Source organism: Tachysurus vachellii, chromosome 10 (assembly GCF_030014155.1).
Source record: "Tachysurus vachellii isolate PV-2020 chromosome 10, HZAU_Pvac_v1, whole genome shotgun sequence".
In the NCBI taxonomy this organism is placed as follows: Eukaryota; Metazoa; Chordata; class Actinopteri; order Siluriformes; family Bagridae; genus Tachysurus; species Tachysurus vachellii.
Window position 1 is genome coordinate 13,338,228 of NC_083469.1, and position 19,640 is coordinate 13,357,867.

General features: G+C 39.8%; 1 protein-coding gene and 2 non-coding genes across 4 annotated transcripts; all 3 read left to right on the plus strand.

Annotated features, from left to right (window-relative positions):
• Window positions 1–1,171: 1,171 nt before the first annotated feature.
• arid4a (AT-rich interactive domain 4A) lies at window positions 1,172–17,954 on the plus strand. Of its 2 annotated transcripts, XM_060879609.1 has the most exons (25): window positions 1,172–1,542; window positions 2,860–2,905; window positions 3,277–3,387; window positions 4,208–4,273; window positions 4,655–4,745; window positions 4,827–4,906; window positions 4,998–5,092; window positions 6,918–7,050; window positions 8,320–8,399; window positions 8,520–8,596; window positions 8,683–8,831; window positions 11,399–11,471; window positions 11,678–11,772; window positions 12,136–12,233; window positions 12,509–12,761; window positions 13,323–13,597; window positions 14,069–14,248; window positions 14,587–14,671; window positions 14,753–14,939; window positions 15,018–15,080; window positions 15,171–16,361; window positions 16,449–16,553; window positions 17,209–17,415; window positions 17,562–17,708; window positions 17,818–17,954. In XM_060879609.1, exons 1-25 carry the CDS (start codon window positions 1,412–1,414, stop codon window positions 17,919–17,921), a joined length of 4,122 nt encoding a protein of 1,373 aa, XP_060735592.1. In that variant the 5' UTR covers window positions 1,172–1,411; the 3' UTR covers window positions 17,922–17,954. The 2 variants fall into 2 exon arrangements, with proteins under 2 accessions (XP_060735592.1, XP_060735593.1); XM_060879610.1 differs by lacking the exons at window positions 1,172–1,542; window positions 2,860–2,905; window positions 3,277–3,387; ... (2 more) ...; window positions 4,827–4,906; window positions 4,998–5,092 and adding an exon at window positions 6,281–6,423.
• LOC132853036 (small nucleolar RNA SNORD53/SNORD92) lies at window positions 11,911–11,992 on the plus strand. Its single transcript, XR_009649154.1, has one exon. It is a non-coding gene; the product is annotated as a small nucleolar RNA SNORD53/SNORD92 (small nucleolar RNA).
• Window positions 14,318–14,396, plus strand: LOC132853037 (small nucleolar RNA SNORD53/SNORD92). The gene has a single exon (XR_009649155.1). It is a non-coding gene; the product is annotated as a small nucleolar RNA SNORD53/SNORD92 (small nucleolar RNA).
• Window positions 17,955–19,640: the final 1,686 nt, after the last annotated feature.

The following is a 19,640-nucleotide window of genomic DNA, read 5'->3' on the forward strand; positions in this document are numbered from 1 at the left end:
GTACACAATTAGGTAACTTGTATTGTACCAAGGTGATGCAAAACCTCCTCTTGATGAAGTCATTTTTTGGTTCACTCAAATATTAAAAGGTGTACAAATTGTTGCTATTTTGTTTTGTCTCTTCATTAGCACAGCAACATGCACAAGACTTTTGTGACATAGTCTAGGGACAGACAGATGTATTGGACATACAACTGGTACAGCAAGTCACAAAAGTCTAGCAAAGTCTGTACGTACACACACATATACATACATACATACATACATACAGACATACACACTATATTATATATGTATATATATATATATATATATATATATATATATACATATATATATATATGTATATATATATATATATACACACACACATACACACACACACACACACACATACATATATATACACACAGACATATACACACACACACACAATATATAAACAGAAAACAGTTAGTGTTCTTAACTAAAGATCTAACTGACTGGTCACTAATATCGAATAGGTTTAATCCAAAACTTAAAACCCTAAAAAGTTTTTAAATTATGTTTATAATGTCAACTCGTAACAAAAACAAGTAGGATGATGTTTACATAATCCAATGTTTACTTTAGTGACACAGGACGTCTGTGGTTTTAAAGTTAAGGAATAAAACAGATGTAAAAACCACAATAAATAAAGTCGCATTCGCCTAAAGAGCCAAAGCTGCCAGAGGATTTATTCCCATGTGTATTGCAGCACGGTGTAAAACTCCTCAGTGAGTCTGTAGTGCTGTAACTGTGACTCTGTTGTCTTCCGTTTACGTCAATAGACGCTGATGTGCGCTGCTGCGTTACGGCGCCATTATTCTCATAGCCTTCAACTGACCTTTTCTATTCTGTCGCGCTTACACGCCGTCACCACGTCAAAAAACCGGCTGTGACACTTTTAATAACGGCTAACGGACGTTATTCACCGCGCTGTTTGAACAAAGCTAAATGTTTTAGCTCCCCTCGGTATCAGCTCGGACTCACCTCGACGGCGCAGGGCACAGCGTCAGTAGTCAAAAATATCTGCGTCGGGAACAAAATGGCGAAGGAACCGTTCACTCTGACATGCGCAGTGAGAGCTAATGATTTTTATTTTCCCCCTGAAACGATATCGCCCCCCCCTTTTCAGTACACTGTCTGAGCCAATGAATGGAGTAGGCGGGCTGTTTTGAAGACAGCTTAACCAATAATCATGGCGGACACCGTTCGATCAGAAACGTCTAGCCAATCCGATGTCAAATGTGGTCTGTTTTAATTGTAACGATTAGGCAACCATGACAACCAATAAGAAAACGCTATTCAGAGCGCCGCTTTCATATTGACCAATCACGTCTGAAGAAAACGTCCGTCCAATGGAATTTGACGTATCAAGGATCCAATCGCAATGTCAAGAATGCTGCTACCGCGGTTAGAGGAGCCAATCGGATTTCGAGAAACACAACCTTGGCTCAACAGCTTGTTATTTCGTTTATGCTTTGCAACCCAGGCGAGTCGTGAGCGGACATACAGGAGTATGTAAGTATCTCCTACTGAGACATTTCATTCAAACAACTTTTGTGTTGAGAGAATCGATAATTGTTGAGTTTATACGTTTAGAAAAAGTAAAGTTAACGTATTAGGTGGTATAAGTGCGGGATTAACACGACGGAGAATTGAATGGCAGTGACGAGCTAGCTCGAGCTGCTAGCGGCTTGTTTTCACAGCTAGCTTGATGCTAACTGGCTTCTGTGGAAATATGTTTAACGGTCACAACGACTCGTTATCGGGGACTTTATCGTCTCGGTGGAACTTGTAGAGTGTAGAATTGATGTGCGGGCGCTAAAAGAATCGACGCCACAGACTCGACAACCTTCCGGAACTAGCTGTGGCTTTTTCAGTTTAGCACAGCTGAAGTTCGCAGGCAGGCAGTTTAAATCGCCGACCAACACTTCAACTAGGTTTAGTTATCAGACTCTATATTTAGCTCGGAGGGGGCTCGGAGGGGGAAAAAAACACGAGAATCTCAGCGGGCGTGTGAAAATGCGCTTTATTCGCTGATCGCCGTGTGTTAGTGTCACTGACTGACTCTTATGTGTTAGTTGCTGTTAGTAGCAGATTGTAAGGAAAAAAAAAATGACACGGTTCCGGCGGTGAGCTATGATGGCGACGTGACACTCACACTCACACACACACACACACTCGGAGTAAAGCGGGAAGAATACATACACACATACATACATACATACATACATACACACACATACACACACACATACACACACACACACACACACACACACACACATATATATACATACGCACTCGGAGTAAAGCGTGAAGAATACACACACACACATACATACACATAAACATACACACACACACAAACATTACATACACACACAAACACACACTAGTAAAGCTAAAGCGGGAAGTACACACTCACACCACAACACACACAGACACTCGGAGTAAAGCGGGAAGAACACACACAGCTCTGCTTTTCCCACCTATTCCTCTCGTCTGTAGTATTTTATATCTACGGAGCATTGAAAGCTGGTCAAAAACTGTAATATTCGTGGTCAGTGTTTAAACGGAGCAGTTTTCAAAAAGCACTTAAGAGCTCGTTGAACATTTTTGTGCCGTATGGAAGGAGGAGGAGGAAGGGGGGGAATCGAGCTTGAAAAGAATGCGTGAGTAGTAGCTAGCCCGTTAGCCAGTTAGCATGTCTCTGTTCTGTCGTGCTATTCAGTGACTCAAAACCTTGACGTGTATTTTTCTTTTTTCTTTTCTTTTTTCTTTTTGTGAACCCGCGTATCCGTTGTCCACTCTTGCATCTTTTTTGTTTTACAGCCTTCCAAACCAAGCTGGACTCCACCAAATAGCCATCACAATGAAGGTGAGTGAGCTCCAGGCTTGCAGTTTAGCCGACGCCTCTCAGACCAGAGCCAAACCAACAGCTTGCTTATACATGGCAACTTATTTATCAACAACACGTGTTGTTCTTTAGAAAGACATTTCATTAGCATCGTGATCACGGTGCTTAACCTGCCTGATCTTTTGCTTTTATGATTTAATAACAAAAGAGTCAATGTGATGAGTAGTACATTGAGTGTAGAATGACTTGTACACAAATACATCTTATAAACAAATATATAATATGACTTATAAACAAATACATCTATTGCAGATGTGTCATGATAATTTTTTGTTGTGGATCTGCACAGATTTGGTTTAACCTGCTTGATTTGATGATTGTTTTTTTTACAGGTAGCAGATGAGCCTGCCTACCTGACTGTGGGAACTGATGTTAGTGCTAAATACAGAGGTGCCTTCTGTGAGGCAAAAATCAAGACTGTTAAACGGATCGTGAAAGTTAAGGCAAGTTTTAGAAATATTCTCGGATAACACATCAAACAGCACAACATGAAATTGCTCTGGTGACTGGTCTCTGTGTACTTTAGATAATAGGTAGATAATCGCTGAAGCTGTGTTTAGCTGCTGTTTAATTTATTTTTTGTATATTTTTGTTTATTGGGGTCATTGTTAGCTGTCCGGTCACAGGTGGCTTTACCGTTAAACAACATTGAACATTTTTGTCAGTTTTTACTAGTTATAACACTCGGTTTCTGATAACAGTTATGCTTCAATTAATTGATGGGAACTTTGTGCACTTTGAACTCTGCTCGTCTTCAAGTGCATAGGATGGGACGATGTGCATGTTTCAGGCATGATTGCTAAGATATTCAACCTCTTAGTTTGTTAATACATTAAAATGACCTCCCCTAATATAGAAATGCTCCACTTTACTACTTTTAATTATTTCATGTTGTCTAGCCACACTTGCTTGACTTTTTGTTGTTTTGTTTTATTTATTTATTTTTTCCAAAATCTCTTCATAACAGCCTGGTATGTGAGACCACTTGCTTGCAAGTATTTACTTGCAAGTATTCAGATGAAAATTATAAATGCTTTAATAATTTTGTGATCCTGAACTTGAGTTAGCTCGATAGACTGAATCAAAAGCAGACAAATCCTGGCCCCTATGTGGATGTGTTGGGCCCCTATGTGGCCATGTTATGACCGATCAAGAAGTGCATTATTTGTGTATTACACAACCTGGTTACTTCACCTTGACTGATCCTGGTTTCTTTCCTTTTCTATTTCTATACTCCATCTTTGTGTCCTGCTCTGCTTCTAGGTGATGCTCAAAGGAGAGAGTACCTCACAAGTTGTGCAAGATGACCAGGTCAAAGGACCTTTGAGGGCAAGTGATTCTTTGCAGTCCTTTTTTTTCATAAGCTGTGCTGTATGAAAGGATGTTAGAAAATTAGTTCTAAGCAAAATTGATGTTTTACTCCTGCAAACTCATTGATGGAATATTGTACAGTAACAAATGTATGAAGCCCCATTATTTCCTCTGGCAAGTGAGCCATACCCTTTACTAAGTACACATGCTAAATTCGGTTACGTTTGTTCGAGTTTTAACAGTACCGAACAGTGGTGTGTGTTTTGTTTGGTACATTCATTTGTGATCAGCATTGTAACAGTGATATCTTTGATTGTTGTCTCTTGTGATAGGTGACTTTTTATTTCATTTTCAGACAGTAGTGTAACATTGTGGGGTGATGTGTCTTTATGCTATCAGGTCGGTTCCACAGTAGAAGTGAAGAGTGCAGAAGGCGTGTTTAGTGAAGCTGTCATCAATAAACTTACAGATGCTAGCTGGTACACCGTGGGTAAGTGCAAGCATAATTTAACAGCTTCTTACTGTCACTTCTGAACAAAACATTATTACCATGTAACTACCGTTTTTACAGTGTTTGATGATGGAGATGAGAAAACACTCAGAAGAACATCACTGTGTCTTAAGGGTGAAAGACATTTTGCAGAGAGTGAGGTATGAAACCATCACATACTGTATATTATGTTTTTGGTATTGATGAGCATTAAAGACTGAGTAAAAGATCTTTATTTATTTTCCTTCATAGACATTGGACCAACTGCCTCTGACTAACCCAGAGCACTTTGGCACTCCTGTCATTGGAAAGAAGACTAATCGAGGACGACGGTCTTCTCAAGCTGTGTGAGTGTTTGTTTGTTCATTTCATGTTTCCTTTATTTGTGTTTTCAGCTTTGCAGGGTATTCATGCTTGCAGAACCTTTTTTCCCCTCTGACTTGTACCCTTGCTTTAAACCATTGTGTTTATATTGGAGTTGTCCTGTTTAATCTAATGCCACATAATGCAGCTATAAATAGTTTTCTAACACTTAGGTTTACACAACTAATAGGTCTGTATTTGGTCAAAAACCTATGCTTTGGATCTTGTGCTCAGCCTTCGCTTCTTCAAAGAACTGCTATAATGTCATGTTTTTTATTTATGTATTATTCAGCTTTCATGCATAAAAATGCAGCTCAGTCCTGTACAGTAAAGTTAAATAAGCATTAAGCTTATGCACGTGATAAAGTAAACAACCACATAGAAACACAAATAGAATTAAAATGGATTAAAAATAAACAAAGAAATTCTGTAAACAGCACAACTTCCCTATTTTGCAACGGACAATGACCTTTAGCTTTAGCTCAAACACTTGCTGACGGCAGATGAAGCACTATTTGTAATTGTACTAGAAGGACGATACATGTCACAGTTGTGATCAGGGCAGATTATTGTTCTGTAAGTAACAAGCATGTATGCTTTCTATGTTTTTGCTGTAATATTATTCATTAAAGCTGTTTAGTGATGTGGGAATCATGCTCCATATAGTAGGGTGTTTTAAAAAAAAAATGCCAGGCCTGGTTGAAGGAAAAGGTCAGAGTCTGCCAAGAGCCTGGCATGTGAAGTCAAAAACTGTGTATTTGAAGGAGCTCCCGTATGGCTAGTAGCAGACAGAATGTGGTGTTTCTGCCCAGTGTGGATCCTCTGCACCCTGTCCTCCACTCTGCCGGCTCAGAAATGTTTCTTGATTTAATGCTCGTGCTGTCACTAGCAGCAGTTTCTCTGATTGCTTGTCTCACCACTTGAGATTAGACTGAGGAAACTTAAACAATAAGCACACAGTTGTACTATAATGGCAGACTTTTTCATTTCTATATGCTTTCTTTGCATTGGTCGTGCTAAGAGGAAACGTGCAGCATTTTGCTTTGGCTTTGATTACTTTGTGCTTGCCGTTCCCAAAATTGCATTTTGTCATGCAGCACTTGTTGTCAGTGTTGAAGCCCATTATCTTCAGCAGTACTAATACTTATTACTATTGTGAAGTTCTGTGCATCATATTCAAGCATGAATGGAGTCTCCTGAGTCCTGATAACATTTGTGACCTTTTAATCTTGGAAGTTCTTGATCACAATTTAGGATAGTTTAAGGTGCGGTGGTTCTGTGCTATGGCAACATAGAGTATGAAGACTGACATGAGGTATGAGTTGGTCATCAGTCCACCAACTTTATATGTTGTCTTGAAAATGTTGCATCTTTTGGGATTGAAACTGTATCTAAAGTTTACAGTATGTACTTACCGATGGTAACAATGAGAGAGCTTTTATTACAAAAAATTCTGATTTTCTTGCTTGCAGGCTTTATTTTTTTCTAAAAAGGAGAATTTACTTGAATATTCCCAACAGCAGTTCAGATAGACTCACACCGCAGATTTAGCACCACTGATTACCTAAAGAAACTACCTACAGCTAGTTTAAAACCAATTTAACATTATTTTAAGCAAGGGGACAGAAACTAGCCTACTATTTGTATTTATAATATTATTTTTCAACTTTACATAGCGATTTGGCCAGTTTCTGCATTTCCATCTTGTTTTCCCAGAAATATAGAAGTGGATTTGTTTGCTTAGTGTATTCTTTTAAATGCTCATGGAATGTAATTCCAATTTAAGGAGTTTCCTCTTGAATTTTGTAGTGTGGAGGATGAGAAGGAGTCTTCATCCAGCGAGGAGGAAGAAGACGACAGAAGACGACTCAGTGATGATCTCTTGGGGAAGGTGGTTTTCATTCAGACTGGGCCAGATCAAGCGTGCTGGTTCCATGCCCTGGTGAGCTTGCTTATTAAAGCCATGAAATAAAGCAGACACTAATGATGCTGAAAATCAACAGTGCTATTCTCATCTAAAGCCTCAATCCAGAGTTACTGCAGAAGGCAGAGCTTTTAGTAGTGGAGGTAATGACATGTGACAAAGAAAAAGCCAACCTAGTAAGGTGTTGGTCTACAACAAGCTGAACAGCTTCAGTGTGCCTTGCTATAGATTCTGGAAGTTTCTTTAATTGGACTGTGCTATCTTTGGTTCACTGAGCTCTGCTGCACATGAGTCCAAAATGCGTTCCCTTTTGCCCTGTTGATGGAGAATTGACATCCTATAAGAGACCACTCCCATCAGTCAAAAAATGTTTCATAATCTGATTCAAGATGATCAGTGAGAATAATTGTGTCTTAAAATTTTCATTGAACATTCCTTCTAAGGGGACAAATGGACACAAACCAAGCCAGCAAAATGGCCCCCAAAAACATGATCTTCTGTTCCCGTTCTCACTGCAGGATTCAAGCTTCAGGCTTGTACTGTTCTCTGCAAGTGTACCACACATGCACTAAAGCTCCTGCCATAAGTGCCTCAGAAATGAACCATCCTACAAAGCAAATTAGATATGTTTCTTTTGTGACCTTAATCCAAAATCTGCATTAACTAGGCCTGTTCAGCATTTTCTAACATACCACAGAACATGGTAGGATGGTCACTGTGTCACTGTGTCACGGGATACAATTGACGGGAGAATCTGCAGGGTGTTTGTTTTTTTAACTAAGAAATTATTTTAGAAATTTAATTATGTATTTATAAATCTGTCACCTGGTTGTATGTTTTCCTGAGTCTCCTGTCCTGAGGTACACTGCTTTATCTATACCACCTGTGGGAAGCTTATGTATACGTTATATTTGAATAAGAGGCTAACTAGTTCTTTGCTAAAGGTCATGGGTGATATTTGCTAGAGATGCTACAGTCACATTTTTAAATTTTAAATATTACACTACTGACACTAAAGCGCTGGGTATTGGTGCACACTCAGTACAAAGTCAATACTGATGTCCTCCAAGGGAGCAGGCTGTCTCTTTGCACGCCACGGTTGCTAAGTTATGCAAAACATTACAGCCATGGTGGTGATGTACTTTTTAAAGTCAGTCAACATTGTGCACATTCATGGCATAACATATTTCAGACTAGAATACATCTACATCTAATACATCTAATGTAATTCATGCTGAGAATGTGTCTACATAACATATCTCTTGGCTTGACTTTGTTCTCTCCAAGGTGATCTCACCAAGCTGCAACGATGACTTGACTGTCAAAAAGGACCAGTGCTTAGTCAGGTCATTTGCTGATTCCAAATTGTAAGTTAACCACAGAGTACAGTACACTGCATTTCACCTGCATGTTCCTTTGGAAATTTGTGAGAATTCTGATTCTGTAGCATTTCAACTAGGACTTTGTTTTATTTGCCCTTCTTTTAGTCACATTGTGGGCCGCAATGAAACTCAAGAATTGTGTCTGGACACCTTGTGCAAATCGGAGCACTCGGACAAAAACGGTATGTGTGTAGATCTGAGCTGATGTTTTTGCTTTCCAGAAGTGTTCCATAAGCTAAGCTTCACTTGGCACCTTGTGTTTCTACAGGATTTGAGGATGCACTGCTCTTCCTCCAGACCAAGCATATTCCTGATGCCTGGAAAATGGATATGAGTGAGATCCTAGAATCCTCCAGCAGTGATGAGGGTGAAAGCAAGGAAAGTGAGGAAGAAGAGAAGGAACCAGAGCCAGAAGAGGTAAGAAATCGTTCATTTTGCATTATCAAGGAGGATTGTAGGATAATATATGTATGGGTTTATTATTTTTAATGACCCCCTTCCCCCCGTCCTTCCTGTTTTATTCTGTTGTCGTCACATCTGATTTCTTTTGTAAGCTTGCTGAAAATTTATATATAGGCTTTCAGGGGTGGGGAAATGTTATTGACTAGCTCACTGTAAAACTTAGTCTAAAGTTTTAGTTTAAAAAAAAAAAAGTAATAATAATAATAAAAAAAGCTTATTGCAAGCTAGCTACATGAAGTAATTACCTGGCTTGTGCCTTCATTTTCTCTCAATATGTTTGACCACATGGTTGCTGCTTGCTGTGTTAGTTATATGACTGAAAAGCAATAAATTTGTTTCGTCTGTGTTTCTACATACCTGCATGTCCCTGATTTTTAGAAGATAGTCCAAATAAAAAGATTTGTTTAGCAAATGTTTGTAGGCAGTAGAGTTTCTTTTTCTAGTTGTTGAACCCATGTATCTGCCAGCCAACGATGAAAAAGCTAAGAGCCTGGACATTACTTTTGTCCTGGGAAGCCGGGTTACTGATTTGTCCACCCCTGAGACTAAATGGGAGCGTTGCATTTTGGCTAATGATTACTATAAAGTTGAGTGACATCTCTGCAATGGAACCTTTGCCCCAGGCTGGGACTTGATCATGCTTTCATCAGTAAATACTGCTGCAGTGCTGAATTGGTATTGTGTTGTGATTATCTGTGTTTGTGTGTGGGGTGTTCCTTTTTCTTTGACATTCTTTTTCTCTGACACGGTGCGATCTGCAGCACCTAGTGTAAAATAAGTGTGAATGGCCTCAGCATGTGGGGAAAACCCTCAAGCGCAGATCAACAATGCTTTATTCTTCCTGCTCCCAGCGCCTGGACAAGTAGCCATTCGCTCTGTTTCCGACACTGTTCCCATAGCAACCCTTACTTCCTATGGTTAAGAAAGCTATGGGGATTGGCAAAGGCCCAAAGGAGGTGTGCCAGCTAGGGTTGTGGGCAGGGCTAAGACTCATCACAAGAGCTCCTCTTTTCCATACTGTGTGTGAGGAGTCACTGCTGGTGCAGCGTTTAAAGCCTTCTGTAATCAGTGATTACCAGCGTAACACGACGACAAGCTAGGTTTTGCATGAATAGCTCTTGAACTATCTTGGTGACCACTTTCACTTTCATTTCCTGTGAATAATTTGTGGTGCTGATACACGTCTGCACAGCTGAGTACTCTGGTTATTCTACTGGTTCTCCTGTAGGTGCTTTAAATCCTTGTCTCAGACAATTTAAATACTATTCGAGTGATAAAACTCGAACAATCTGTCCTAAATTCTTGGTTTTGGTACTTCAAGCTTTTAAGATACCAGAGCTGATCTGATAAATGACTGATCTGATTCCAGTATGCTGTAAAAAATGTGTGTTCTTATTTTTATATAATACAATTTTTATAATTGATATAAAAATATACACACACACACTTGTATAATCAAAACCAAGCTTTAGAGCCACAAATTCCTCCAACTGAAAGTTTCCCCATCTATGAAGATTAAGGACCTGTTTCTGTTCTGTTTAAATGTTCGTATGGATTTATTATATACTTTAAGATTTACTGCTTGTCCCTAACGCTGTACATTATACATCTTTTATAAGTGAAATAAAATTCACTTTTATTTCTCCATTTGTACTTTTTCTGTTCAGGAAAATGGTGACCTCCTATGGTAACTGCTCATGCACTACATTTACATTTACAGCATTTAGCAGAAGCCCTTATCCTGAGCGACATACATAAGTGCTTAAATCTCTCTCATTAATGCTGGTTCAATAGGTTACATACTTAAGATACCATGAGTTTAAAACATTGTTCAAAGTTACAATGAAAAAGTTTCAAAAGGTTTTTATTTATTTATTTATTTTTTAATAAATGCAGAAGATAGGGAAAGAAGTGCTAGTTGAAGTGTTTCCTGATCTACAGATGTTGAGTTGCTTGAGCATAAGACACATCTTCAGACGTGGCATAAATGGGCTAGTGTTAAAGGGTCAAACATGAATTTTGGTTTCACTTATTAATGATGTTATGTGTTGTGACTTTTACTCCTGGATGCCTGATTTACCTTTTAACTCCGATTTACACTATTTGATGGTTGCATGTGGGATCATGTGGGATGGTTGCATGTGTGACCCTGCTTAAAAAGGTCTGTCTTTCAAAAAGAGTTGGAATCCAAAATCATGATTTATTCGTAAATATTTGCTTTATTCATGCTCGTCGTTCTGTCTTTCTCTCTGTGTGCTTTTACTCGCTGTGCTTTCTGATTCTGTCTCTCCATCTTTGCTCCCTCCCCATCTCTGTTCTTTCACTCTTTTAATTTGCTTGTGCACTTTGGTCTCTCTCTCTCTCTGCTTTCTCTCTCTCTCTCTCCCTCTCTGCACTTTCTCTCTGCTTTCTTTGAGCTAATGACCAAGTATGAGGATGTTTTTGATGGAGTCCTGTAAGTTGGTCTGGATAAGGGCATCTTCTAAATGCTGTAAATGAGTTAAATGTCTGTTTTATTTTAGCCTGACGATGAGCCAGACCCAGAAGAGCGGGACTACTTCCTACAACAGCTTTATAAGTTTATGGAAGACAGAGGTATGAAGCTGTCATTTTTTGTTTCCAATTTATAGCCTATTTTTGGACTTTAGTTACAGTTTAACTCAGTGTTTGAACAGATGATTTTTTACAGCAGGGCTCAATTTTGTAGCTAATTGTCAAGTGACGAGTTATGCAGTGTGCGTCATCTGTGCATTGCTTTGCTGAATGTGTTTCTCTCTCTCTCTCTCTCCGTCCCTCCCCAGGCACACCAATTAACAAACCTCCTGTGCTGGGCTACAAGGACCTGAACCTCTTCAAGCTTTTCAGGCTGGTTTATCAGCATGGTGGCTGTGACAATGTGAGCATCATTAATACCATTACCCATCTTTGCTTGCATTTGTAGATTGAAAATATCCATTGAAACGGAAAACGATGAATAGACCTGGGCTTCTCGATCCACGTTTAATTAGCTTTATTTAAAATGTCATGGTGAAGTGTGAAGTGATGATCACAGAGAACGGTTTCGCTTATATGACTGATATTAAGTGATGTCATGTTTCTCTTGGCTATCTGATCCGTTCCTGATGCACAACTAACTTCAGTATATCATGGAATACTGTCATATATTAAAATTGTTTTAATATTATACATCAAAACATGTATATAATGTTAATTATTAAAATTGTTTAATGTTATCTGTTCCATAATGCCTTTGTTACAGATTGAGAGTGGATCTATATGGAAACAGGTCTACATGGATTTGGGCATCCCTGTCCTGAATTCAGCAGCTTCATATAACGTGAAGACAGCTTATAAAAAGTAAGCACGCTAATGAAATTTGAAGAATATGTAATTGTCATATTACATATGTAATGCCATTCACAATCGTACCAAAAATAGGCAATATTACCACAACAGTATTTAGAATAATGTATTATGGTATTTACAATGCTGGCTGTTGTTTCAGCATTTTACTTCTGAAACCTTCAAGATCTTTACCCCCAAGAGTTACTTTCATTTACCTTTTTTTTTTTATTATATAAAGGATGCAATGTATGAACAAACACAAAGTAACTATACTAATCATCTTTAAGGTACCTGTATGGATTTGAAGAGTACGTTCGATCAGCTCAGATCCAGTTCAGGACGGTGCACCATAACGAGCCTCGGCCAGTCATTCAGTTAGCTGTGAAGAGTGTCGAGCAGGAAAAGGAGGTTGAGAGCGAAGAACAGATCGATCCGATCCAGGAGGCTAAAGCTAAGCTCGAAGGAAACAAAGATAAACCTGATGGCGATGAGTCAGATGGTGAGGATGAGAAAATCCGCAAAGACCTCTGCTCTCCTAGGGTAAGTGTTGTTTTAAGAAATTGAAGTTTTAAATAAAACATTGTAGTGGACTGGCAGTTTCTGGGAACGTTTGAGATTATTGGATCTAGTCTAGTTCTTAAAGTGAGACTGACTTACATATTCACCTAGATGACTCGTTTATTAAGGGGCAGTCGTGCATGATACCAGAGAATGGTTACGCCTTTAAGACCTGATGTCATGTGATGCCACATTACTCTTGCCTATCTGAACTTCCTCTGTTTTTGGATTATAAATAAATCCACACAAAGCCTAAACCTATAGTACTGCTGCATAATAAAAAATCTGCTGTATTTGTTCTAACTAAAAAAAACAACAGCAAACTGTTCAGAAATCTTCTGCCTTGTGTAAATGTCAAAATGATAGTGCTGCTTTTCAGGCTTCTATATATTAATGGCATTAATCAGGCATTTGGTCCATAATACGTCTGGTGTCTAGAATGCTTCTGTAGGGAAATATCACTATACTGGCATCTAATGACTTGGATATTTTCTTACTCCTCGGATGAATTAATTGAGAGATCTTGTGCTTCTCTGTTTGCAGGGCCGACGGCGCTGTACAGTGCCTCCGATGAAAATGGAAGGAAAAGAGCCAGTCAAACAGGAAAAGGTGAAGGAAGAGAAGAAGCGTGAAGAAGTGCGAGGAGGAGGAGAAGGCAGTGGAGAAGAACAGAAGGAAAAGAGAGAGGGAGACCTTTTGGGTAAGCGGCGCAGTCGGCGCTTAGAGGAGTCCGACAAAGACTCTGATGAAGAGGATCAGGAGGAAGACGATGAGGAGGATGAGGATGATGATGATGACAGACACAGACTCAGAGAAAGGTATGTTATTAATCAGCTTCTAATAACCTAAGAGTTAGACAGCAAGTGTTGTATTCATGTTATGTATAACCATCAAATTCATCTTTAATTTTTATTTTATGTACACCTAATCATTGTAGCTATTTGAGCCCTCAGAGTTAAAATGATGCCAGAAAATGGTTTTGCTTTCTTGACTGAGATTGTGAACTCGCACTTCTCTTGGTTTCTGATTGGCTTCTGTGTTTTCGAATAATATGCCTTGCTAAATATGCTGACTTGCAATTGTGCATTGCCTGGTTGTTTCACTACTGCTGCACTGGTGAATGACCGCTTTCTGTTGTACTTAGTTTAGTTACTCCTCATTAATATAATTTCTAATTTTATCTTTCAGTGTTCACTTTTCCCATGCCTTAAGAAGTCTTGTCTGTGACTTACTTTATTTATTTATTTATTTATTTATTTTGATTTTTCCCCCCCCCATTTATTTTAAAGAGATGAGAGGGAGCATGATGGCGGTGATGAAGAGTCTGAGTGCTCGGTTACTGGGACAAAAGTCAAGGTCAAATATGGCAAGGGAAAGACCCAGAAAATCTATGAAGCTAATATTAAGAACACAGAGACTGACGATGGTGAAGTCCTCTATCTGGTCCATTACTATGGGTGGAATGTTAGGTAAGTCATTTATGAAGGCAGAACTGGCTTTTAATGGATCAATACACAGTAAACAGGATATGGGGACAAACATGATGATACAGGAGATGGGTTTCGCTTACTTGACTGATTTCATGTGAAGCAGCACTTCTCTTGGCTGTCTGACTGTCCTCTGGTCAATATCCTGATTATTTTGGTCAGCAATACCATGAATGTATTTTCCTTCAGAACATACCTAGTATGAATGCTTGCTTTAGTGGTATATGCTACTATTGGTGTTCATCATTTGGCTTTGAATTCTGATTTTTTTTTGCACGTGCAAATGGTTTTGATTTTTTTCTTTTGTGTGTGTGTGACAGATATGATGAATGGGTTAAAGCAGATAGGATAATATGGCCTGTCGACAAAGGAGGAACAAAGAGAAGACAGAAAAAAAAAGTGAAGGTAGGAGATTAACATGAAGGTGTTTGTATTTCTTATGGTGTTTTGTATAACTCAATTCAACAACACTGCCATTTCCAACAGAATAAAGATGAGGGGGAGAAGGAGGAGGACAAGCAGCCCAAACCAGTGGCAAAACGTGGCCGTCCTCCACTTAAGTCCACACCTCCAAGCACTTCTCGAAGTGTATCCAAAACTCCTAACAGCGAGGGCAGATCTGGCATTAAATCATCCCGGCTCTCGGATCCTTCCACTCTTCCCAATGGAGAGGGTAAGTCTTTGCACTGTTGTCAGATTGCTTGTACTCTCTTCGATATGTTTGGGCTCAATGATAAATATTTTCTGACAGGAACCCCTCGTCGGCGCACTAGGACGACCTCGGGGATGTATGATTCTGACAAGGCATCTAATGGTATGTCTGAAGAGCATTTGAGCTTAGTAAACATCTTAAGACATTAGATTGAAAAGCCATTATGTAAAAATGTTCTCACTTTCTTTGCAGATTCGGGAAACTCATCAGAAGAGAGTGAGGATGAGGACACTCTTGAGAAGAAGCCTGAATGGGCAGAAACTACTGATCCTGCTACAGCACGAAAGCAGGAGGAAGAGGAAGAGAAGGAAAAGGAAATGCTGGAGGAGAAAAGAAGGCTGGAAGCTGCCGAAACAGCGTGTTCCACCATCCCTCAGGAGAAACCACAGCTGCTGGAGGAAAGTGAGATGGATCCTGAAGAAGAAATGGCAATGTCGCCAGAGTCTGGTGATAAATCTCCCAAATCAAGAGCAAAAAGAGTTCGCCAGAGAGAATCTGGGTCTGAGCCTCTGACACAGCTGCCTGCTACAACAAACCATGCTGAGCCCGAGGGGCCTGGCACTCTTTCTCGCCACCCTAAGAAGCCTCAGGATAGCGAGCACATCATCCCTGTAGAGCAAGTGCCTCAAACAGCTGGTTCTGACACAGATTCGGCCACTGAAGACATCGGTCCTCCCGAGAGGAGCTGCGCAGCCAAGCGCAAAGCCACAGAGCATTGGTCTCCAGACAAGAAGATTCGCCTCGAGCACAAAGAGGAACCCAAAACTCTTTCTTCACCAGAGAAGAAATCAGACACTGAAAGAACATTCGATGATGTTCAGGAAACGGAAGAACCCCTTGTACCATCAGTTCCAGCAATTCTAGCTCCTCCTGAAGAACTAGAGGTTAAAACAGAAATGCCTGCTCTTACCAAAGAAGTCCAGATAAGAGTAGAACCACTTGTAAGCCTGTGCACAATGAAGGAGGACTCTTCAGCCATCACTGAGGAGGAGATGATGCCTCAGATAGGCCCAGAGGCACTGGTGTGTCATGAGGTAGACCTAGATGACCCCGAAGAGAAGGAGAAGCCATCAGGAGAGGAGTTACTGGTGCTGAGGGAGGAGAAGACTCACGTTCCCACGTCAGCTGTGGTTCAGGTGCCACCCCAACAGCCCGCCTTTCATCTCCCTTCCAGCCTAACAGCAGCAGCACCTCCTCAGCTGTCGTCTCCATCCTCTGCCCCCAGTCCAGACGAGTCTCACAGCACCAAAAGTGAGAGCGATGCCACCATCGAAGCAGACAGCATGGCTGAGTCACATGAGGGGCTCGGGGAAAACTTTGACGCCAGTGCAAGCTCCAGCAACTCCAGCATTTCTCTGCAGGAGAGGGATACTAAGGACAAAGGTTGGTGTGAGTCGCCTAAACGTTTTCCCTATGCTTACGATATGTTTTTATTACGTGTAATTTTAATATTAATATGCATTACTTTAGGTCAGAAAAGATTGCACGACTGCAGCAGTGGCTCATCTACTAAGAAGCAAAAACGTAACCAGAAACGGTTAGGAACTGCTTCTGGTGCAGAAAAGAATGGAGCAGGTAAGTACTCTATTCAAAGGGAATGTACACATGTGGATCCAAGGGATGAGTCCGCATGATTGCAGACATGTCACTGCAAGCACAGAAATGTAGTTTACTTCAGGATCATTTGTACCAGTGAATGGTGAGAAAAAGGGTGGATGAAATGAGACTGAAATGAGATGAAACTATAACACTTGAAGATATTTCTATGATGTACATCCATTAAGATATTTAGGTTTGCTAACAAGCTGCCAATAATGCATTTTTTTTTAAATTAGTTCATAATATATTTATAAAGCCACTAAATAAAATCAACATAAAATCAGCTGCTTCAGCGTTTAATTATAAAGTAAACATTAAAAATATTATAACATTTCAGACTCCCAGAAAAAAAAATTATACAATTCTGAAATTGTCATTTTCAAAGTGATAGCAGAGCTCAGTGAAATAGATTAATCCTGTTCCTGTAGGCTGAAGTTTGTGAAATCCTCATTGATCAATATTTTATTGTCAAATATGATTCTGATCAATGTGCAAGTCTAACATCTGGATAGACTTCACGAATGAACGTGTTTTTGAACGATCGGGGACATGTCATACATTTCTAATACCTCTGTCATGGCAAATAGTTGATTTAGGATTTGGTCAGTTCTTGATGTTCATTTCTCTGCAGGTCATAGCAGTGACAGTGAAGACCTGTCTGCCTTGGACACCTCTAATAAACTGACTCCAGTAAAACACTCTAACCTGGCCAAAGCTCATAAGCTGTCTCGCTCTCCTGGCCACGCGTCTCCCAGCAGCAAAGACATGGAAAAAGACAAGCACAAAGACAAGCAGTCCTTCCCCTCTCCACGCACATACAAATGGACTTTCCAGCTGAGTAAGTCCCTTTAATCCTTGTGGGTTGCTCTGTGTAAGTTGTTGACATTTAGGTTGCTGTGCTGTGTGTGTGTGTGTGCGTGTTATCTCAAACAAGTTGCAGGTAAAGCAACTCATTTATCTCTGGTCACTTTACTGATTTTGCAGATGAGCTAGACAACATGTCAAGTACTGAGAGAATTTCTTTCCTACAAGACAAACTTCAGGAAATTCGAAAATACTACATGTCCTTGAAATCTGAGGTCGCCTCCATCGACAGGAGGCGGAAAAGATTAAAAAAGAAGGAGAGAGAAGGTATGTTTTTGTAGTTTTCTATATGAGAGGAAAAAGGAAAGACAGAGCAGATACAGTGTTTGTTGGTGTGTGTATGTGCAATTAATGAAGTTTCCTGTGTGCTTGGCAGTGTCCCACACCACAGCATCTACATCCTCTGGCTCATCAGACACCGGCATGAGTCCCTCCTCAGCTTCGCCCACTCAGAACACTGTAGCTGTGGAGTGCAGGTGATAAGATACCACACTTTTTTTGTTTTTTTTTTTTCCCCCCCTCTTTTCTTCCTCTCCACCCTGCCCACCTCTGCCTTTTCAGCATCTCTGCTGCCTCCATGGAGACATATGTACTGATGAGCCAGAGCAAGCAGCCATAGCACTCTACTGCCCTGCCTCCTCCACCCTTTCCCGTCGCCTGCTCCTTGTGGCCACTCCCACCTCCTGCACTTTGTAAACTGATCCTGCCTCTCACTCCGTCTCTCTGCCACTTTCCACATCAGGAAACGGATTGGTTGTGAGGGTTGAATGTAGAAAAAAAAACAATAAGAAGAAAAGATTTCACAAATTTCCATCTACAGACAATACAAAGGCACTTTTCTCTCTCTTTCTTCAACCTGGCCCAAACCAGAAGCATCCTCAGTCTGTGTCACAGGCTGGTTAGGACGCTGTAATTGTTCAAAAAGCTTTTATCACAACATTGTAAAATCCCAGATTAGGCTCCCTGTATAGGTATGGTCACTTAACCAGCTGGATATGGTTAGGAAAAGAAAAGGTCAATTTTGTGCTCTTGCTCCATCAGAACTGCCAAAGTACATACGTTACAGAAGAGTGCCCTATTTTGGAAAAGTGGGACAAAATCAATTGCATAAGGGAATGTAGTTTACTGAAAACTGCAGCTGGTGTCTTCCACTCTTTATAGTGTAATAGCGTGCGAGCACAGATGATTATGCAAAACTCTATTTTTGTCTTTAAAAAAACATGAAAGAAAATGTTTACAGTGGAACACGGGACAAAAAATGTTTTCAGTGGACTAATTTCCTTTGCGAGTGTATTTTGTCTTTTTATATGTAATTGCAGAGTTTTATTTTAGTATGAAATTTCAAAAGGTATATATTACAGCCGTGAAATTATTTAATGAAATATTTCTAGGTCTGAATTTTTGTGTAAAATAAAGGTATTATCTTGCAACTTGTTAAGTATATTTATTCAGACTATGAACAGCGTTTTTTGTATTCTTTCCAACATGAAAACCTTCCCATGTTCATTTGGTCAGTGGTGAAGAGGAAAAAGTCAATTAATGAAAGAATATGGTGTACGAGTTAGACTGTGAAGTCACAATTGGGTAACTACTGTGCAGTAAATTGTTCCTACTCTTATTCTTCCCTTTTCCCATTTGGGCCCAGTGATCTTGGTTGTTTGTTTCTTTTTTTTTTTTTTTAACCTTTATGGACTTTTGGAGCATTTCTTGGTGACCTGCCCTGCTCAAGTTCAGATTTGCTGGTACTTGTGTTAAAGCTATTTGTTTTTAATGTTCCAACACTCAACCAATCGAATAAAAGTTGCATAACGGATGTGTATGTTTAGCCCAGGGGTTTCTTACTATGATGATTTCTTTTGTATATAGATCTTCCAAAACCATGTATTTGAGAAATACATTTTACACAAACTGTAAATGATTTATATTATTTTTTAAACAATACATCTTTGTATATTAAACTTTTTTCTATGTCAAGTTGGTAGAGGAATTAGCACACTTTACTGTATATAATCAGCCACTGGTCAATAACAGGAACCTTTTCCTAAGCCTAGAGTGAAATGAACCCACTAGGATGTTGGATATGATGTAGGCAGCGATGTGCGGAAATAACGAGAACCTGCTTCCCTGTGAGTAATATTAATTTGCAAATTCCTGGATGAAGGCATTAGGTTCCTGAGCAAAGCCATTGTATCTTCTTGT

Bases quoted from the DNA above. Each gene is read 5' to 3' on its own strand.
- arid4a (XM_060879609.1), top strand. From the start codon at position 1,412: ATGTCAAGAATGCTGCTACCGCGGTTAGAGGAGCCAATCGGATTTCGA. The intron at 5,093-6,917 runs GTGAGTGTTTGT...TGAATTTTGTAG, and splicing joins CGACGGTCTTCTCAAGCTGT to TGTGGAGGATGAGAAGGAGT. The intron at 11,472-11,677 runs GTATGAAGCTGT...GTCCCTCCCCAG, and splicing joins TAAGTTTATGGAAGACAGAG to GCACACCAATTAACAAACCT.